The following is a 23,137-nucleotide window of genomic DNA, read 5'->3' on the forward strand; positions in this document are numbered from 1 at the left end:
AGGGAAAGTTCTGCTACAAAGAAAAATACAAGTCAGAATAAACGTTTAAGCTGATTAAAATTTTATAACGTATCAGGTATCTATACTGGTTCCTTCTATAAAGATGATACACTTGTCAAGGCCCATCACTGTTCTCTGCTAAGTTCCTTTTTTATTAGATTCCTTTATGCGATCTAGAGGAGCAGAAATTAGATATTTAAAAACAAAGCTTTTTTTGTACTGTAGATTTTAAATCCAAAATAAATGTGTTTTTAATTTAGGATGCAGCAGAGATCTTAATTAAGATGGGAATATGCAAATAAGAAATGCAAAATGCAATTATTCTTTAAATATTGTTTCCATATTCCGATCCCCAGACAAATAATAAAATGAATACTAGTAAGAATGAGTTGAATACAAATCAAAAACACATGCTTTGTATATTTAATGGATGGATCTCCTATGTAAATTCTAGTTTTGTTACAATCCATCACCTAGCACTGACCACTCTGTCTATGTAGCGCACAGCTGAACGGTTTAGGCATTTCATTTTTAGTGCAAGCAGCTGAACATGAAATTAATCTTCGGGCACAACACTGGTGGACACTGAGCCGGTGCCTGATGACCTGATTAGTAGTGAGGATGTGCACGTGTCCTGCATTTAAAAAATCCATCATTTAAAAAAAACTGTGGTAAAATTTATTTAAGATGAAAGTGACCGTTTAGACCATTTCAGAGTGCATAGTTCTGTGGCATTACGCACATTCCCACTGTTCTGTGACTGTCACCAACACCCGTCTCCAGACCGTTTTCGTCTTCTGAAACTGAGACTCTCTATCCACTAAACAATGATTCCCCATCCTGGCCTCCCACCAGCCCCTGCAGCCACCCTGTACTCTCTGCACGAGTCTGACTAGTCTGGGTAGCTCGTAATAGTGGAATCACAGTTTGTCCTTTTGTGTCTGGCTTTTTTCACTTACTGTAATGTCCTCAAGGTGCACCCAAGTTGTCATGTGGGTCAGAATCTCCTTCTTTTTTAAGGCTGACTGATACTCTATCACACGGATATACCGCATTTTGTTTAGCCTTCATTTGTCAGTGGACACAAGGGCTGCCTCGAGCTCTGGCTGTCCTGCGTAATGCTGCCCTGAACACGACTCTACAGACACCAGCTCTGGTTCCTACTATCAACGCTTGGGAGTCATACACCCACAACAGGACTTCCTGGATCACACAGTAATTCTAGATTTAGCTTTCTGAGAGAAGTACCACACCGTTCTCTATAGTGGTTGTACCATTTCACAATCCTACCAAGAAGGTAGAAGGATTCCGATTTCTACATGTCCTTACCAATGCTTGTTAATTTTGTTCTTTGGATAGTCGCATTTCTAGTGGTGTGAGGTGGTATCTTACTGTGACTTGGATTTGCATTTCTCTAGTGATTCGTGCTGTAAAGCATCTTTTCATGTGGTTATTAGCCATTTGTTTGTTCTTCTTTCTTAATTGTTTTAAGAGGGGAGGGGCAGAGGGAGAGACAGAATCTTAAGCAGGCTATCCACTCGGCATGAAGGCCAACACTGGCTTCCATCCCACCGATCCTAACTTGAGCCAAAATCAAGAATCAGATGCTTAACTGACTGAGCCACCAAGGCGCCCCTTATCTTTTTTTTCTTTTAAAAAGATTTTTATTTGAGAGAGAGACAAGGAGAATGAGCTTGACTGTGGGGGAGGGGCAGAGGCAGAGGGAGAAGCGGGCTCACCACTGAGCAAGGAGCCTGGTGTGGGACTTGATTCCAGGACCCCGGGCCATGACCTGAGCCAAAGGCAGATGCTTAACCAACTGAGCCACCCGGGTGCTCCTATCTCCTTTCGAGAAATGTCTATTCTAGTCCTTTACCCATTTTTAAATCAGGTTAGTTATTTTTCTGTTGAGTTGGGGGAGTTCTGTATATGTTCTAGGCATTTAACCTCTTATCAGATTTGTGATTTGCAGGTATTTTCTCCTATTCCACTGGCTGCTTTTCACTCTGTTGACAGTGCCCTTTGATACATAGAAGTTTTTCATTTTGATAAAGCCTAAGTATCTTTTTCTTTTGTTGCCTTGGTGTCATATCCAAGAAGTCATCACTAAATCCAGCATCATAAAGCTTTCCCTGGTGTCTTCTTCTAAGAGTTTTATAGTTTCAGTTCTTATGATTAGGTCTCAGTCAAAATGATTCTTAGGGGCCAGAATGCGGATGGCAAAGTAAATATTAGAATTACTACTATTCATTTTTGGTAACTGACTTCTGGTACTTGCACAGACTGTACAGTTGAGTAAATAATGTTGTGTGTGCATTTGTTAAAGAGTGCAAACAGCAGTTGCCATGATGAGTCGTAAGAGGATGACAGGATGCTGGGCTGGAAAAGGGTCTTAGGAAGAATCTCAAACTGCTGGCTTAACAAAGTCCTTAGTTCAAACTCTGGGCGGGCCAGACAGATGCTCTCTTGATGACATCTGCCCCTGGGAACACACATCAAGTAAGTAGCTCAGTGCTAGGCCCAAAGAAGTGCTTGGCACATGCTGACCGGTACTTTTTATCCCTCATCTCATTTATAGTCAATAAACCTTGATTTGTTCATACATAAACAGGAGAGGCCTATTCTGTCAAATATACACTTTAGGCACTTTCTTACTGGTCATGGGAGAAGGGAATTAGGAACTAGGATGGAACACGACCTTGTGGTTAAGGCTGGAAACCAGCTCAAAACTAAAGCATTACCAGCGATAACACCCTCTTGGTATGTAAGTAATAGGAAGCTAGTTTGAAAGGGTAACAGGAGAAATTAGAGTCATATCTTGGATGGCCTAATTCAGTCCTTTACTGATAAGCATCTGAGATAAAACATAGTCTAATACTAATGATGTAATACACATGTACATGGCTTACCCGACCTTGCTCATCCTCTTTGTTCGCTTAACCCAAGGTTTCTATGTTATTTGGAAAAGGTCATCTACCTGGAGGTTACTAGATACAATGGGAAAAAAGTACCCCAAGTTCCCCTAAGCTCGTTTTCACACACTTCAGTTACACTGAGTAACTGACCCACAAGGTTTCCTATCAGCACTATTTCCAATTTGGCATAGGGGTCATCCCTATAGCACAGACTGTGAAAATGAACACAGATCCTATCGGGTCACACTTACAAGTAAGCATGTGGGGGCTTAACATAAATGATTAATTAAATGGCTTCAGAAATTGCACAGAGAAAAAAGTCTGGATTAAAAGCACCAGTGAAACAGCTCCTGGCGCCCACATGTGGCAGCCTACTGGTAATTTTCAGCAGCTTTCCACTGTTCAAGAATTGCTTAGGCAAAAAATAAATTAAGCTCCAATATGCGATGTGTGTTCCATTAATGTTCTGGCAAATTCCTTTCCAGCTGTACTTTGATTAGAATTGAAAAGAAAAGAGAAAAGTCCAAGGAAAGGCAGTGTTAGTCTCTTACAGACCACACAGAAATACATATTTCAAAGAACAACTTTTTTGGGGGGGTGGTTAAAATGTACGTTTTGAAGGAAGAACATGGTAGTGTATCATACGGTCCACAGTGTGAAATCATTAGCGTTTTAGCACCAGGATTGAAAGAACCTGGAAAATCATTCTTTACCTAGATATTATGTGTTAATTCTTTTTTTTGGGTAGGGAATATATCTTTTATTTGAATACTTTCCTACAGGACTCAATCCTCTGGTGTTTATCTGCGTGTTCTGAAAAAGAATTCAGGACACAATATGTCACAACACATTTTGGAATAAAGCCAGCCAGAAAGGTACCTTGAGCCTAATTTTCTCTTAAGTAATTATCTGTATATATAACTTTTATTTTTTATTTTGTAAAGATTTCATTTATGTGTCAGAGAGAGAGGAGAGAGAGAGTGAGCATGAGCAAGGGGAGGACCAGAGGCAAAAGGAGAAGCCGGCTCCCTGCTGAGCAAGGAGACTGATGTGGGACTTGATCTCAGGACCCGATTGTGACCTGAGCCCAAGGCAGATGCTCAACCATCTGAGCCACCCAGTCGTCCCTGTAAATGTAACTTTCAAAAACCAAAAAAGAAGGGCACCTGGGTGGCTCAGTGGGTTAAGCCGCTGCCTTCCACTCAGGTCATGATCTCAGGGTCCTGGGATCAAGTCCCGCATCCCATCCGGTTCTCTGCTCAGCGGGGAGCCTGCTTCCTCCTTTCTCTCTGCCTACTTGTGATCTCTCTCTGTCAAATAAATAAATAAAATCTTAAAAAAAAACAAACAAACAAACCAAAACAGAAAGAAATTCCCTGCACTGGCCCTGAACTTTATATTAGGCCAAATAGTAAAAAAAAAAAATTGAATAGGGATGTTAGAAAAATGTGTGTACGCCATGGAATTAAACGTGCAGCACGAAATAATGATGAATTAGCATATGAAAAAGCTCAGTTCAGGCAAACGAGAAACAAAGGGAAATCTGTGACAGAGTCACTCCAGGTGTGATCTGTGGACCTGACTCCATTTATATGACATATCGGATTTGATGCTACCCCGCTACCTTTTTTTTTTTTTTTTTAAAGTAATGTCCGTTGGGGCGCCTGGGTGGCTCAGTGGATTAAGCCGCTGCCTTCGGCTCAGGTCATGATCTCGGGGTCCTGGGATCGAGCCCCGCATCGGGCTCTCTGCTCAGCAGGAAGCCTGCTTCCTCCTCTCTCTCTCTGCCTGCCTCTCTGCCTACTTGTGATCTCTCTCTGTGTATCAAATAAATAAAATCTTTAAAAAAAAAAAAAAAGTAATGTCCGCACCCCATGTGGGGCTCAAACTGTCAACCCGAGATCAAGAGTCGCAGGCTGTGTGGCTGAGCCAGTCAGGCGCCCGGCTACCCTGCTATTGCATTGTTATTTCGCAAGAAGATTAGCCCACCATGAGCTGGAAATTAAACAAACTACTTAAAAAGCAAACACATACTAGTCTTCCGCTACAGGCAATTTGAGGACCACTAGACTACAGTAACTAAATTCACCATTAAGCTCTCATAGTGAATTTCATTTTTAAGAGGGAAAATTAATCTTACCAAGAAGTGGTGAGATGGTGGTGAGAGTCGCACAGCTCTGTGACTCTGCGAATAACCACTGAATGAGACATTTCAAAAGGGCGAATTTTTGCAGTGCCGTGTTTTTTTTTACAGAAATAGAAAAATCCACCCTAATACTCATATGGAATCTCCAGGGACTCCCAAGTAGCCAAAAACAGTCTTGAAAAAGAACGAAGTTGGAGGTCTCACGCTTCCTGATTTCAACATTTACTACACGGTGACAGTAATCAAAACAGTGTGGTCCTGGCATAAAGACAAACACATAAAGCCAATGCAACAGCATTCAGAGTCCTTAGATTATTATGTATATGGTCAGTGACCTTCAACACAAGTGCCACGGGAGAAAGGACAGTCTTGTGACTAAATGACGCTGGGAGAATTGAATATCCACATACAACAGAATGAAGATGGATCCTCCTCTTACACCATATACAAAAATTAACATGGATTAAAGACCTAAAGGTAAGACCCACGACTATAAAACTCCTAGAAGAAAACAGAGAAAAAGCTCCATGACTCTGGATTTGGCCGTATTTTCTTAGGATACCTAAAGCACAGCTGGCAAACCCCCAACAGACGAGTGCCGCGGTACCGAACAGACGAATGCCGCGGTACCGAACTTAAAAGCTTATGTGCCTCAAAGGACACTATCAGTAGAGCAAAAAGGCAACACAAAGAATGGGACAAAATATTTGCTCATCATGTATCTGAAAAGGGGTTAATACCCAGAATATACAAATAACTTCTGCGGCATAACAGCAGAAAAACAAATAATTTGATTAAAGATGGGCAAAGGACTCAAATAGATATATCTCCAGAGATGATATACAAATGGTCAACAAACATATGAAAAGATGCTTAAAGGCACTAATCATTAGAGAAAGGCCAATCAAAATCACAATAAGAGGGGCGCCTAGGGGCCCAGTCCTTAAGTGTCTGCCTTCCACTTAGGTCCTGATCTCAGGGTCCTGGGATCGAGACCCGCATCAGGCTCCCTGCTTGGCGGGAAGCCTGCTTCTCCCTCTCTCACTCCTTGTGCTTGTGTTCCCTCTCTTGCTGTGTCTCTCTCTGTCAAATAAATAAACACAATCTTAAAAAAGAAACAAACCCACAACGAGATATCATCTCATACCACCAGAAGGGCTGCTATTCAAAGGAACATAAATTAGTAAGTGTCCGTGAGGATGTGGTAACACTGAAACCCTTGCATACTGTTGGTGGGAGTGTGAAATTCTCCATACTACGGAGAACAGTATGGAGCCTCCTTCATAAGTTAAAAATAGAATTCCCATATGATCCATCAATCCCACTTCTGGGTATATGACCCAAAGAATTGAAAGCAGGATCTCGAAGAGGTATTTCCAAGCCCATGCACCTAGCACCATCCTTCACAATAGCCAAGACATGGAAGCAACCCAGGACCTACTGACAAGAGGATAAACAAGATACGGTATATCCAAATAACAGAATATTATCCAGCCTTAAAAATGAAGGTGATCCTGTCACAACCTACAGCATGAATGAACCATGAAGACTTGTTAAGTGCATAAGCCAGTCACAGAAAGGCAAATATTGTATGATTCTGTTTATATGAAATATATGAAGTAGTCAAATTCGTATATAAGTATCTATTTAAATTCCAATATAGGTAACACTCAATACTGTATTAGTTTCAGGGGTACAATACAGTGATTCAGCAATTCTGTACTTGACTGAGTGCTCATGGTGTTAAGTGTCCTCTTTAATCCCCATCACCTACTTCACCCATCCCCCCCACCCTAAAGTAGTCAAATTCTTAGAAAGGGAATTGGAATTGTGATTGCCAGGGCCTGGAGGAAGGGGCTCAGGGCTGCTGTTTAATGGGTACAGTTTCCGTTTTGCAAGACAAAAAGGTTCTGGAGATCTGTTAAACAACGTGAGTACTTAACACAAAGTACTTAACAAAGTGAGTACTTAACACGACTCAGCCGCCCATTTTAAAACGGTTAAGATGGCACGATAAAAAAAGGGGGAAGGTATACTTTATAGTATGCGAATTATATCCCCAAAAAAGTTATGAGAAAATTTTTAAGAAGCAAATTATACAACTATTTGTAACATAAAAAATGTGGCTATAGAACAGAAATAAAATGTAAGAATCTACTGAAAAAATGTTAACAGTGTTTGTGTCACAGATGAAAAAAAGTCTGTTAGACTCTTCTGGAAGAAGCAGCACGGTTACCCGCTGTATAAAACAAGGCGCTATCTGGTTGCGGGAGAAGGAAGAAAGGCACTACCTGGGCTGGAGTGCTTGTAGTCACAGGAGACGGAGATTCGCTAACTTTTGGCTCACTTGGGGACGCGGCTGACCCCTGTGACTCCTGGCTGGCCGGCTGGTCTGGAGACAAGGCGTCACTGCTGTCTTCATCAAACGAGAAATCGCCCTGAGTCTGAGGATAGTCCTCCTTCCCAACACCTAAAGAGAGAAACGATGTTTAGCTTATCTTGGCCTTGGAATACCAAGCTTAAAATGATAAAGAAGGAGAAACACTGTTTATTACAAGAACAGAAGCAGCTGGCTGAAAAAGAGAAAAAGAAATTGAACATAATGTACTTCCCAGGGGAAGAACGCACCGCCACCTATGATGATACTTGGGGGAGAAGTCAGACCTGATCAGATCAAGCCTTTGGATCCCACTCCCAGTTTCGGGAAGTACGGAAGACAAGAAAAGTTTTTAGTGACACTGGGAATGCGAATGCATTCAGTAAGATCCAGCATGTGGACGGGCTAGAGGACACAACAAGGCCTGCTCCCCAACAGATACATGGTAAGAAAAGAGAGGAGGGAAGAAGACCTACGCAGGAGATTAAGACTTAAGAGAGACATCAGCCAAAGACAACGTGTGGCCCTTGTGTGGATCCTGATTTGGATACAACTGTTAAAAAAAAATTAAGAGGTGTGAGAGAAAATGGGGCCATGACTCGGTGTCTGTCGATGAGTCTTACTTCTGGGAGAGGCCCTATTATACTGACGCCTTACCTTTTGGGGCTCCATTTCTTTGGGACTGAATGGAATCATCACTGAATGTACTACTTAGGATCACTGACTCGATACTGCCCAAGATTTAAATTCATACTAATGCAAAATATCAGGTCCCCAGACTAATGGAAACTATAATAGTTTTTATAGTAGGATATTAACTTTTCAAAACTGCTTGCTGAGCAAGTGGTATTATTCCAGATTTTTTTTCTCTGCTAAAACTTATGCCAGAAAAGAGTACATGTATGTGTGTGTGTTGGAGGTGGGGGCAGGGGTTGGCAACATTAGTAACTAAGTATAAGAAGAGCAGGATGAAAGGACAGATATTACCCTTTCTAATAAACACATCTGTACTCATGTGCTGTTTACTTTGCTGAACTAACACAGAACAAGCGATTTATCTTTCCTAGAAGTAAACAGAGTTGAAAATTCTGTAAAAACCTTCAACAACACAAGAGGAATTAAACAGTGTAATATAAAAAAGTTAACTTACAAAACATCATAATGAAACTGGAACCTAAGGACATCAACCTCAGATGTGACAAGAGGAGTCCCTGTATTAACTGGTAAGAGATGCCAGTCTTAGCAAACATAAAGAAAGAATAATAATGGGAAGTGGTCCAAGTGTTAATCAATTTCTACTTCACGCAGAAAACAACACTCATGACTGGTGCTGGCTTTTTGGATTAAATTTATTTTAAACTTCTAAGTTCCTCTTTCTCGCAGAAAATAGTAAATTTTTACGGTCTTACCTATAATTGCCTCCTTAACGCTGGAGTCTACAGGAAGGATGTTCTTCTCTACCAGCTCCATAGGACCAGGTCTTTGAGCAATCTTTTCATTCAGATCATCAGCTAGTCGAGCTCTTTTCAGCTTCATCTGAGTGGCCTGCAGGGACGGCTCTGCAAACGTCTCTAAAAGAAGAAACACAGTTTTAACCATTACTTGAATTACTCTATTCCATAACATTATTTCAGGCCAAGAGAATTTAATTTAATTTAAACTGGCTTAAAAGTATTCGTATTTATGTATTCTCGATGTATTTACGGACACAGAAAATGACCATCTAAGAATGCTCTGGTATACATTTATGTATTTTTAGTCCTGGACACTTTATATTGTCGATACAATGCCCTCAGACTCAAATTAACATGGACTGAAGCCCAGAACCGGGGTACTGCTACTGTTCGTTTCTGGCAGGAGGGTCGCACTCACATTTATTAGATGCTGGAGATATGGAGGATGGACAAGGGCGATGTGGTCCGCGGCTCAAGAAGTACATGGTTTTAGATTCGGCTGCATTGCAAAGCCAGTGCTTAGAAACGGGGGCCACTGGATCTTACTTAGGCTATAAGCTTTTCTGCAGGGGTTAATGGGAAGAGCTACAGATCATATTTTCAGACTGATCCCTGTGTGTCTCAGAGTCGGTCACCATAATTAAGAATCTGGGTTTGTTATGAACATGTAACTCTGAAATATCTAATTACAGGGTAACTACTGGTCATAAAGAAGCCTCAACTCATCTACTTACAAATGGATGGATTGTACAACAGATGCGAAATTAAGTATCATAACTCATTCATTTGGGTAATTCTGTCAGTGACTTGCATTTCTGGTACCTCTCATTAACATTTTATAACATTGTTCTCAATAATGTTTATAACTGATAAAAAAAAAAAAGTGGTGAGGGGTTAACCCAAAATTCTGAGTTGACCGTTACTTGCCTCAAAGAAGCAATGTCCTTTATAGGTCAAATAGGCACAGAAGGAGACACCAGTTAACTTACCGGTACGTTTGCCTCTTAAAGATTCATTTATCCCTGATAGCATGTAGCTGTTCGGACCCTACCACTGCCGTTCTGGAAAGGGTCTTAGTCCAACGGACTGCTGAGAACATAACCGAAAGTAGTGGAAGGCACAGACCTCTCACCTCCCACCCCAGATAGAAAGACTGTCCCATAATCACAGATTCTCTGGAGTAGAAGAGACACTACTTCAGGCTATAGATCTCAACTTGATCTTGCAATTTCTTTACAATGTCCTTACTGTGGTGTCAGCCTGTGCCTAGTTCCTATCATAGCAGCCCGTCTCTTGCCTATCGAGCACTTTTGACAATCTGTAATTCATTTGTTTTGCCTGTTTATCATCTGTCTGTGTCATCAGAGTGTCAGCTTCATGCAGGCAGGCATCCATCTGGCTCATCTGTTGGGTCTCTGGTGTCTAGCTCACCAGCCAAGGAACCACCACTTCAAATGAGGGCAACCTTAGTGTTCCCAGAAGGTTTTTGGACATGTCTGACCTTTAGGATATTATTTCTTATGTTGAGCCACAATATAATACTTTGCTGTGTAATACCAACGTAATTCTAATATTGACTCTATCATTAGGCCAGAAGAACAAATATAATAGTCCTTCTACTTGAGAACCGTCTCTCAATCTTTTGAGAAATTTTCAGATTCTTTCTGTATCATCTCAGGGTTGAACACACTCAAGAGTATCACAGGGTGAAGCTTCTGGTCTTGAGCAATAAATCAGTCAGAGAAGCAAAACAACAAAAGAAAATGTAACTTGGGAACTTATAGTGGGGAAACCAGCTTTCAGATATGGTCTGTCTTAGAAAAATATCCTGGCCTGAGCCACATGTCTCACCAGAGATGGAACAGAACTGTCCCTGCCATCACTTCACAGGCGATGAGGCCAGACCACAGAGAAAACCTGGGGGGCTGAGTGGAGGGTGTTTATGTTAACAGTCAGATCAAGAGGGATTGTTGTGGGTAAGTAGCAACAAACATAAGACGTTAAGTGTGGGCACTGTACAGGTATGTAACAGGATGTAATAGCTGAAAACCTAGGGTTAGACTCGTGGCCACTGACTTAATGGACATATGTTCCTCACTGATGAAGAAATCCTCTGGACCAAAACTGTTTTTCCAGAACAGATGATAGAGACATCTACGACACCAGCTGGTGGGGGAAGAGTCCACAAATTGGCTATTTGGAGATTCAAATGCCCCTTCCCCACGTATCTGACATAAGATTTTAGCTCTGGGTCTTCATGTTGCTATCCAATTTGGAGGATGCCAGTCTGTTGGCTGAAAAGTTACTAAAGTGGAAAAAAACAGCAATGGTGGAATTCTCACTTCTTTTCTTGAGAAAATGCAGCAAAACAAGCAGAAATAAAAATTTTACCTTCTAAAATGTGCATCCTGACAAGTTCAGAACGATCTGGTCGGCTCCGAATCTTATGCTTCAAAAAGTTTTCAGTCTTTAAAAAAGAGAGAGAGAGAGAGAGAGAGAAAGTCTTACCATAAATTGTTTATGACTTATTGTGGTTGTACATTTTTCTCTCAAGGTACTCCATTTAAATAAATTGTACACTCTTCGGTCATGATTTTGGGAAGTAAAGAGTAGAAATTAGTACTTTGAAAAGCTATTATCCAATACATAATTTAAATTGCAGCCTTCAAAACTGTACAGGGATTTGAAGTGCACGCTGGCATAAAGTAAGCACTTTACAGACTTTTATTTTAAAACTTGGAGAAGGCAAAAGCTCGTAATTTGAACAGACATCAGATTTTGATCATTTATACAGCTAAACATCTACACTTCAGGACACAGAAAAATCCACCTAAATTACAAATTTCTTTAAAATCCTAATGTATGTTTGTTGGCAAATTCATATCCTTGATGATATTTTCTTATTCAGAACAGTTCTCAACTTGAACAATAAGGCTTTCAAATGGGTTTTGTGTTTTATAAGATGCTAAGAGATTATCATTGAGTTCTGGGAAAATTCCTATGGAATTTTTGGAACATGCTTAGTTTTGTATTGCATGATAGAAGTTTTCCCTAAAGGAAAAAGAACGAATGTGCACGAGGGTCCTTTTAGAAAAAAATAATAAACATGAAATCAATGTGCAAATAGGACGAAGACCTCTCAAAGAGTAAAGCAGGGCTGAACCTAGCTACATTTTTTTATTCAGCAAATCCTCCTGCCCTTCAAAGGTACAGCTACCACGGACCTGGTCAAGAAACTACCTAAAGATGGGGAGTCAGGACAAGACCGGGCTGTCGGTCTGCCAGGGTTGCAAATGGCAGAACTACTCCATCATTATTCTAAAAACTGCTGGTATGCCCTGAAAGCAACAAAGCGAGGTGTGCTTTGTCCTTTATGTACTAAACTAGTTACAAGTCTTAAAAGAACAAAATTTGAACGTCATGCATTTTCTACAAACTCCCAAGATAAAACTACCTGAGAATATATTACTCTGCACGCGTGTCCTGAAAATACACTGCATTTTCTCTATTGACAATATTGATAAGTTAAGACTGCCACTTGCCCACAGGTACTTTAAAATGAAAGAGAGAAGCAGAGAGAGAGAACATTTGAAACTGGAATTTCTTACTCTGGCTCGTTCCAAGCTTTTTATCTGCTCATGGAATGCAGCTGGGCTCTTCAAAGCTGTGAGAAGAACAGGAATGATTTCGGGAGCAGAGACAGAGGCGTTAATATTTCAGTCAAACGTTAGGGTACATTATGTTGATGTTCCCTCCTCATCTCATTAGTCTGTATCTACGGTTCCATTTATTACTAGTTCCTTTAGGAGATGTGCGAAATTGAAAACCTAAATGTTTCAGAATGAAAACTATGTCTTCACAAATAAAACAAGTGAACAGTAAAATAGAGTTGTATACACAATGACAATGCAAATGCCAGGTCAGATGGTTCCAACCAATAGTCGGGCCAAATCCCCATCACCAAGGGAACTGTGTGGTGATTCCTTGACAGGTCTTTGCTCTTAGTGACCCTATAAGATGCTGGAAAAAGTCCAAATGTCCTTAGGACATTTAACCTAGGGGTGATCTAATCTTGAACACGAGGGCACTCTGCACTTCCCTCTAGCAGAGCTGAGTTACTGTTTACTGTGACCGCACATGCTCCTAGCCCGATGCACTGTGGTCCATCACGAGTATACCGCTGTTGATCATTACGCGACTGTGCAAGGTAGGTATTAACCCCAGGACAGATAAAAGGCTCAAAGCGGTTTAAGGACTGCTTGAAGTCATACTAGACTGTGGTCAAAGTAGAACTTAAATCTAGAATTGGGAATGAGAAAGTTTCGTGCTCTTTCTATTGTATCACAATACAGCTTACTCTAAAGACATAGTGTTTCTTTAATATGTTAACTATTAGTACTTTAAATATTCCAGAATCCCAGAATGAGGATAAGCAGTGTTTCGCTAAAACATCACTTACTATAGTATTTCTATCAATTATCTTTGCAAAATCTTTTGTGTGTATGTCTACTTATAACTCTAGGCAGTTAGATAATGTGGATGGGATTTGGGCTATGCTTGCTTGGGCTGTCACCTCCAAAACTTGGCCTGTCGGCTCTTGGCAGAATTATTTTCAGCTCTGGCACTTGGCACTGCAAAGATTCCCAGCAGCCCAGCCCAAACAGGTTTGACTAGGGACCAGCTCCTAACAGAGGACTAGTGGTGGTGTCTTAAATATCCTAATTTGATACTATCTGACCGGTTCATTGTCAGGAATGTAGTGGTAGAGAAGTCTGGCAGATCACCAACCTAGCTTTTTTGTCTATCATAATCCCGAAAATTTTTTTTTACTGGGAAAAATATCTACTGCAGAGAAAAACTGTTCTGGGAACCAAAAAAAAAAAAAAGGTATTATCAATGAGTCAGACAACACGGAAGTATAAGTATGTTTTGTAACTTCTCTTTAGTCTTTTAAAGCCAAATAAGTTACTTTTTAGAGAAATCAATTTTTAGATAAACACTCATACAAATAATCCTAACACCAAAACAACCAGTCTTCCCCTCTAAAATATAAAATCACCTCCCAACTTAGTGAGTAAAGGTAAGAAGACAATGGGCAAATATTCTTAAAATTAACCAACTTTTAAAAATGAAGGAAGGAGGCGTCAAGATATTTGGAAGTTAGGTGTATGTGGGCAAGAAAGGGTGTATTAATTGTAAGTAGAATGTTTATCAGTCTTATAACTGAGATACACTTCATTCCTGACCACACACTATATTGTATCAAAGGTAATTATTTTGAATTAAGGTAGAACAAGGTTTTTGAATTAATTTGATCATCCTACTCTTGCAAGTCTAAGTAACAGTGGACCTATTATGTAGCCATGACTTGGATTATTTCAAAACTAAAACAAATGTTCATGCATGAAGTAAGACCTGATCTTAACCCGGTTTCCCAGTTTTCTTTATGTAATACAGATTTCAGGTCCATCTTTAAGCTGCCTCTGGCTTTCAGAACGTATTTGAGATGACTCTCTTAGGCGGGCACCGCTGATGCCTGGTTTTCCTTCTCAGCGTGTGCGGTCATCGTATATGGACCCAGTGGACACTGCTCAAAGCAGAGTGTGCTCCAGGGTCTCCTCGGGCACGTGCACTGTGCTACGTCACCCGGGAGGTGGCAGCGGCGCTGAAATCTTACGTGGCATGATGCCCTGGTCCACCAGTTGCTCCCTTGTCCTCCTCTGCTGCAGCCTCAGCTGGAGCACTGTGAAAAGGAAAGAATCACCATTGGAGTTTATGAGCAAGGACAGGATCCAACTCGCCAAGCCCCAGGGAGGATACAACTAAGCTTTATTAAACACCTTCTATTCCTAACTGAGTAAGGATACCACCTGGCACCGTCGGACTGATAGAGAATCGATGTGTAGTTTCTACCTGTTTGCAATCACAACGTACTCAGCCAATAAACCAAATAAACCAATAAACCAAAATGGTTGGTCTATACATTAAGACTTCCTAATAAAATAGTCTAATCGGTAGAAACAGAAATGTGGGATTCCTTGACATTAATTTTTTTTTTTTTAAGCAAGTTAGTAACAAAAATTTATTTTAAGAGTGACTTATTTGGAGAGACTTGTGCCATCTGGAATGAGTTTTAAATAGCTCTAATGAAGACCAAATTTGTAATAAAAATTAGATCTGTGAGATATTACTAATGAGCCAAAGGAAAATTTCTACATTAAGAACTTAAAGTTTAATAATCTTTGCACAAACATAACACCATGTCTCATTCTACAAGTTCTCAAAAAGTTGAAATCAATTGATATCATTTTAATGAAGAAAGGATAAATGAATCATTAGAACTTGTAGGGAATGAAGAATACATCACAAAATTTAAAAATCCATTTTGCCAAATCTAATAAAAATAATTTTCCCCCTCGATTTCTCAAGCAGCTTCCTTTCCTAGCATCTATTTTTTTTTCTTTAAATCTGGAAAACGAGCCAATTTCACACACGAGGAATACATGAAGTAACTCTGAAAACTACTTTCCTTGGTTTACCTCACATTCAATTTTAAGTTTCTATTTTGATTTTTGGTTTCATCTGTGGATGAAAACCAAGTTGAACTTCATTAAGGGTCCGAGTAAGGGTTGTCATGATGCTTAAAAAAAAAAAAAATTACCTTAATGTATTTCTTGAAGAGAGAGAGAGAATGTTCTAGCGAGGGGGTGATGGCTGCAACAAGAGGCTAGCTCAGACCAGTTTCGTACCCAGGCTCAAATGCAATGAACAAGATGGCTCCTACTTCCAATAAACCCCGACAGCGAAAGATGCAGGGCCCACAGCCCTCATATCCTTGCTTTCTGCTCGCCCTTGTACTGACTACAGAGCACAAGCCTAGACAGACTTCCAAAACAGTCTAGACTGTAAAATGGCTTTTAAACACATTTCCTTATTCATTGCTAGATATGAATGTCATCCTTTATTAAATACTGAAAAAAAATTGTTTTGCCGCTTCTGGGGGCCATAGGATCACAAAGCATCAGTGACATTCCATTTAGAACCGAAGCAACTGACCCAAGATTCTATTATGTGAAGCAAAAGAAAAATTTAATGGGTCAAAAAAATATATGCACATGCTTCTCACACTAAAATGGTGTGTGCTACTTTGAATCAATTATGCTCTAACACAAAGGTCTTTTCCCTGATAACTTACAGTTTACTGAGGATAGTATGTTTCCATTGTGGTACTTTACCAGGAACAAAAATAACCCCAAAGAGATGACCTGTGCATAGGACAGCACCCAGATGCCTGCACACTCTATAACATTCGTCTGTGAATGCTAAAGCTAATGCTTGTCTGAGTTTGAGACGGTCACACTCAAGAATCCCAACAAGAGGGGGCGCCTGGGTGGCTCAGTGGGTTAAAGCCTCTGCCTTTGGCTCAGGTCATGATAAAGGGTCCTGGCATCGAGCCCCGCTTCCCCCTCTTTCTCTGTCTGCCTCTCTGCCTACTTGTGATCTGTCAAATAAATAAATAAAATCTTAAAAAGAAAAAAAAAGAATCCCAACAAGAGGTATACTGAGAGGAGAAAGGGATGAGAACAATGTCCAGTTCAAAGGCTGACACTTCTGGAACCCGGCGGTCCACGTCTGCTGACGCATCTCTAGCAGGAGTAGCCTTCCTTTCTCACAAGGGAGTCCTCAAAGAAAGGTGTAAAACAGAAAGGGTAACGCAAACATCACCAGCCCCCTGCTTTGGTTTAAAACAAGCAAACGAAGCACCACACTTGAGACAAATGTATGAAACACAATACATATTTTTAGGGCGAACGGCATCTCGGAATGACGGACAGGTTGGCCACAACTTCATGTGCAAACCAACAGTGATGACAACAGCCCGTCAGCCTGGAAGCGTCTCCCGACCGCACACCGGGCAGCCGCACTCATGCACGGTGACGGCAGTGCCGGGAGCTAGAGCACCTTGGACTAGAAACCACGTGCTCATGCTGACATGCAAGGGCATGTGCTACCGCGAGGGTAACACGCAAAGTGAATGCATGTCACCGATGTTCAAGTCAAACCAACACCAAACACGGACCACTTGTGTCTTCCTTCCGGTTTCCTACGTGGCAAAACAAGCTTCCTATGTCACACGCTGGAAGGTAGGAGACTGCGCTGCCCAATAAATTCTCTCCCCGTTGCCTACGGGATTTTCCCAAGATGCGCCATCATCACACTGCAGCTGGGGCGGCAGGCAGCCCCCCGCAGGCACGCTCGCGCACTAGGGCCCACCCACTCGGGGTCTGCTGCTGGCTGCAAGGTGCACATCTGGGACGCGCGGCCGAGGGCAGCAGGAGCGGCGGCTACGAACGGAAGGTGTGCTTTAAAGCAAAGCCATCAGCATGACCAGGAATGGATGAGGAGGCAGAGGCACAAGTAGCTAGCCAGGCTGTTAAGACTGATGACCCAGGCTGATGGGTGTTCACTGCAGCATGAGGTGGAAACGCGGGACACGTGATCCTGAGTGTCGGGCGCCAGCCCCTGCAGAGAGACTCGGGTACACTGCCACTGTGGCTCAGTGTTAAAAACACAATTACCGCATTGGCCCATAGGAAAGATAACCTGATCGAAGTTCCCCTGAGAATAACTACTGGTTATAAAAAGTACATACAGGGGCAGACTCACAGTTCTGGGAAAGATCAGACTGCCTTTTAGGACTGGCCACTCATCAAACCAGCACACGAGTTCACGTTTAAGAAGTGACAAACAACATCTGCACCCGAAGGCAGAGAGTCCAGGCCAGGAAAGACAAGGCTGTGCGACTGTCCTCCAACCACCGGAGCTGGAAGAAAGCAGCGGTGCTCAACCCGGACAGTGAAGGGGTACGGGCCCCTCAAGACGGACGACTTGACTCTGCTAATGATCAGGGAGCCATCTGCGGTTGTGGGATCAAGACGCTTTCTCGGGGTTCTCGGGGGCCTTTATGAACTGAGCCTGGAGACCATCTTCCTGGCCCCCGGCAGGCGACAGACAGGAGACAGGGAAGGCCCACAACGCTGACCACCGCCGGGCCTGCTGCACAGTTGTCGTTCTTAAGACAAAGGAGGAAACTGTCATGCCGGCTGGTCTCTGGAAAACCTGACACACGCTGCACGTGTCGATAAGACTGCATTTCTGTGGCCACAAACACAAGCCCAGACGCTGGTCCAGCCGTGCTTTCCTGTGGTGGCGGCAGGTGGTCGTACAGCTGCCTGAGAAACCAGCGTCCCGGGCAATGGCCTCGTGTCTGAAAACCGCACCTGACAGCATTCTTCCTGGCGCTGATGTGAGCTGATCAACTGAGCTACTGGGCAACTCCATCCCAGTACCTCATCCACGGCCTCCATCCTATTAGGAAACTGACTAAAATCGAGGATTCTCCATGGCCGTTTTGCAAATACTACATGAAGGATAAGAAAATGTGTAAATCTAGAGAATTCTGAGGGAGAAAAAATAGTTCAAAATAGTGAGTGGCTCATTCTTTCAGGAAACAAAGGACATAGTAATAATAGAGTAAAATTGAATTCGCGTTAAACAACTGCTCATATGGGAACACTTTCAAAGAGTGTCTTTATCTTATGAAAAAGGTAGAAATGAAATAATCCAGTAAGTCCGTAAGTTTAAACTCAATGAGTTTAATTCCTAGAAGGAAGAGTGTCCTTATGTGGTCCATACAAGGTGTGACCATGAAGTGGTGAGACTAATCTCTTTATGCACAGACCAGCATCTTTTGAGATTACTGAAGATGTGTGAGACCATGGACATGGACTACTTTATATCCATTTCATTTAGAGAAAGACCTTTTTTTTCATCAATTACTGAGTTTTTCCATTCAATATTTCAACAAAGAAAAAGAAACACAATTTTAAAAAAATTTTATTTCTTTCAGTGTTCCACAATTCAGTTTATTTTGAAAATTCTACTTCACGTTATTCTTTGCCACAACAGATAAAAACAATACTGATCAACAGCAGTGTCTGCAACTTGTTCTTTTTCCAGAAAAGAAATGCAAAAATCTGATTTTTAACCACCATTCCAAAGAATGAAAGGTAGCTTATTATCTAATGTTAAAGAGGAAATGTCCCTCTAATTCAGCATCACAAATAGTTTACACATTAAAGAGTACTTTCTTTTAGTTCCTTTCCTCCACTTCTTAAATGGACTAAACTGCCTTTAGAACAAAACTTCAGGATTAGTTTCCTACAGAAAAAAACCCTTAAAATGCAATAATGTCTTTCACATAATACTTATACCCCACTTCAAGATTCTCAGCTGCTTTTTGAACCATAGTGATATGTCCCTTCTCTTTTGTTTCTATATGTGTAATACTTGAAATGTTTCTATAATATGACATAATTAAAGTGCTTTTTCACTCTAAAGGGAAAAAAAGACCCACGTTATGCAACATTTTAATAACAGACGACAGTTTTGAACAAGTTGAACAAGCCAAAGCAAAGCAGTTTTGGGCATGAGCTTTGCAAAGGGACATCTGAGGACTGTATACTATAAAAACAAGGCAGAAATGACCCTTTCTGGGAAGCGGTGTGGCAGTCAGCCATGGTCTTGGAAATTCTTTATAAATAGCTGGTTTCAGTTATGGTGTATGAAGGAGGGTAGGCTAAGAAGGGGAGGGGAGATGAGCAGCTGTCTGAAAGTTAAGAGGACCCAATGTATGTTATTTAATTGCAGGACATCAGGCAGAAAAGACTGCAGAATCATGAGGGCTGAAAAAAAAAAAAAAAAAAAAGGCCAAGATCTGAGCAGTCAAGTGAAGGCTGGGGAAACCAGGGGCAACAGCAACGATGGAAAACCAAAGAACGTTCTGGAACGGATTCTGTCTTGACTCCGAAGGCAGTACTAGGTAAAAAAACAGGCCCCAGTTTCTGTTTTTAAATTTAATTTTTTTTTCAAACAGATGTTTGAGTAAAGAGAATAAAGTGATAGGACTTGGCAAAAATGGATTACGTATTGTTTAAACTGCATTAAATCAGGGGCCTGATCCTATAAATACAAGACAATGTTACCATCATATTATCTTTCGAACAGGTACAGGAGGGAGTAACGGGCCCCCATGTAGTATCACAGGACAATGAAGTCTTAGGGCCCCATCCAGTCCAGGTCGCAGGGGTTTTCAGAGCAGCGGTTGAGCAGGGAAATTGACACCTACACCTGCTTAGTCCAGGAAGGCCAAAAATCTGAAGTCTTGAAAAAATTTATATTCAGAGAGCAAAAGACTGATACTTTTCCTTTTCCTTAAAAATGGATGTTTAAAGAGGCGGCGGTGGTGATTAACACTGTTACTGCAACCACTATTGCTTCAGGTGACTTGGTAAAAGCAGCCACTGCTTTTTTTTTTTTCAAATATAAAACCGTGAGGATGTTTTTGAAGACTTCATTATTACTTCTTAAACCAGTTTTAGGTTTATAGCAAAACGGAGAGAGAAGTCCAGATTTCCTGCATACACCCCAGGCCCCATACATGCAGCCCTCCTCCACTATCAGCAGGACTAAAAAAAATTTAATTCCATAAAGATTCACATGCTTACAGCTCTTTGCTGTGGATGGATTTCTGTAGTCAGAGGTAATGGCCACTTGCTGACGGGTTTCCTTCTGGGCCTGGGTCTCAGAAATATACCACCACACCACCAATACCTCTATTAAAAATCCACATTTTATGAGAATTTCTATTTATTTGTTGAGATAAAAGTGACACACACACACAAAAAAGGCATTCAGAAGAAAAGTGAAAGTCAGTCCATCCCGTTCCGCAACTCTCAGCCTTCTCCGCAAAGGTAACCACTGTGAAACTTTTATGGCCCGGGAGGGTATTTTGTGAATATTCCAGCTTATAAAATATGCAAAGGAGATACATGGGGTAGAATCACACTATTCATGGAGGTTGGTGATGTGTTTGAAAAAAAGCCCCACAATATCTAGCTCATTCTCCGCACTGGCTGTATGAATGTACATGTATACATATGAATGTGTCACCATATGTACGGAGGTTTTCAGAGTTTTTGCTGTTATCAACAATGCTGCACTGATTGTCCTCATTCATTTTTGGGTATCCTTCCCATGATGATGATGATGATTATATACATAAAATGTATGATAATAGAACATGCATTTAAATTTCTGATAGGGGCACTTTGCAATCCAAATGGTTTGAGCAATCTGTATTCCCACTTACGAGGTAAGGGAGTGCCCTTCTGTCCATCCTTCCCCCACCATGTACATCATCATGTTTTAAGGTAACTTTATTTAAATTCAAAAACAAAGATCAATTCTACTCACCCAAGAATAATGGCAAATATTGTGCCAAAATAATGGTGAAATTTGATATAATTAATCAGCAGAAAGGGACCAAAAGATATCGAAAGCATGAGTGAGCGTGATGGGGCAGGTTTTTGACTGAATGGGGAGATATTTATGGTGGTTGTCAGAAGCCCCGCTCAAGCTGTCCCTTGCAAACCTCCGATTTATTTATAAACTTGGTAGAATTTTTCTGATGTTCTCGGGTAGAATCCTTAAGCATAAGACATCTCATTTTTCCCCCTTCAACACAGCTGAGATGTAACAGACAGATTTAAGATATATTTAGACTAAAATCAACAGTACGTGGTAAGAGACTGGATGTTGTGTTTCCAGAAGGAAGAGACAAGGAAGATGATGCCTGGGTTTCGGGCTGAAGCACCTGTAAGATCATTCACCAAGATGAAGAGCCCAAGCTGGCCATTCGGGAGTTCTGTCCTGGCCATTTGTGAACCCGAGGCAGAGAGGTCAGAGTGACAGTTGGCTCTGTGGGTCCAGATTTCAGAAGGGAAGTCTTGGCAGGAGACTGAAATTTAAAAGTTGTCACTTCAGTGGCATTTGAAGCCATGAGTGTTCGCTGAGGTAGAAAATATAGAAAAGATAAGGCAAAAGAAGCCTGAGACTCCCTCCCAGGGACGTTAACAAGGACAAGCCCACGTGTGGGTCAGCTAGGGGATGAAGATCCAGCAGAGGAGGGCGGAGGAAGTGGTCTATGAAGAAGAGGAGCCTGGAGAGTGTGTGTAGCAGTGTTTCCAGCAGGGGGTCATGACCAACCACGGTTTGGGCGCATGAGGAGCTCCTGCTTGGAGTGACGGACGGAAGGCAGCCTGGAGGAGGTTACGGAATAAAGCTGGGGCATGTGTGTGAATGAAGTGACTGGGAGCAATGTTTTCAAGATGTTGCTCTGAAGGGTAGGAGAGAAGGCGAAAAGCTTCAGACACGTGGAATTTCGAGCTGGAACACACCCGAGCCAGTTTATAACTGACAGAGATCAAGAGACAGGAACGGGGAGGAGGAGGACGGGAATGAATGACTTGAATGAGAATGCACAGGAGAGGAACAGGTCTGAGGTCCCCTGAAGATCCGGATTCTGGGCACACAAAGACCGCTTTTGTGAAGAGATACTTCCTCTAGGATAACAGGAGGGTAAAGAGGATTGGGTAAGGCTGGGGATCTAGATTTGGGCTGGGATGTCCAGGGATTTCCCAACACTGCTGTTATTTTCTCAGAGGAGGAAAGAAGGCGACTTGCTGAAAGTGAGAGGAATGAAGAAAAAGTTAGTTCGAGGCCAGCGAAGAAGGAGGTTCGACTGTGAAGAGCAGGATGGAAAGAGAAACGCAGTTATTTGTTACCAAAATGCTCCCACTAATAATGGCAACAGCTTGGGGGACAGAGTCAGCCAGGAAACTGGCAAGTCACTCACTGGCTCTGAACTTTATCATTTTGATCACAGAAAAGACCACAAGATACAAAATTAGAACAACTGGCAGTTCTTCCTAAAGCTCATTATACAAAGTTTTAGAGAAGAAGAGTCGCAGCCTGGAAATTCCACTTCTAGGTGAACTGGAAAGAACAGAAAACGGGGGCTCATCCTCACACACTCACACTTACACACACTCACACACACGCGTGCGCACGCAGAGCAGGGAACAGTCCAACTGTCTGCAGTGAATGAATGGTAAATGCTGTGGCCTGTCTGCACGATGGAATGTTATTCAGCCATGAAAAGGAATGCAGCTTTGACACCTGCCATGACACGGATGAGCCTGGAGAACATTATCCTCCGTGGAGGATACAGACACACGATAGATGGTTCCATGTATGTGAAATACCCAGAATTGGGAAATGCAGAGACAGAGCTCAGATGGGTATCAAGCAGGAACTGGGGATGGACAGTGGGGGCATGGGAGGA

General features: G+C 41.8%; 1 protein-coding gene across 6 annotated transcripts in view; it reads right to left on the reverse strand.

The window, feature by feature from the left end:
* Positions 1 to 23,137, reverse strand: part of MRTFB (myocardin related transcription factor B) — a 185,654-nt gene that overhangs the window by 42,196 nt on the left and 120,321 nt on the right. For all 6 annotated transcript variants that reach the window (XM_045992699.1, XM_045992697.1, XM_045992703.1 and 3 more), the window contains 5 exons: positions 14,570 to 14,635; positions 12,501 to 12,556; positions 11,284 to 11,359; positions 8,848 to 9,009; positions 7,353 to 7,531 (listed from right to left, as the gene is read on the reverse strand). In XM_045992699.1, the coding sequence (XP_045848655.1) occupies positions 7,353 to 7,531; positions 8,848 to 9,009; positions 11,284 to 11,359; positions 12,501 to 12,556; positions 14,570 to 14,635 (539 nt within the window). The remainder of the gene's footprint in view (positions 1 to 7,352; positions 7,532 to 8,847; positions 9,010 to 11,283; positions 11,360 to 12,500; positions 12,557 to 14,569; positions 14,636 to 23,137) is intronic.

This window comes from Meles meles, chromosome 21 (assembly GCF_922984935.1).
Source record: "Meles meles chromosome 21, mMelMel3.1 paternal haplotype, whole genome shotgun sequence".
Taxonomy (NCBI): Eukaryota; Metazoa; Chordata; class Mammalia; order Carnivora; family Mustelidae; genus Meles; species Meles meles.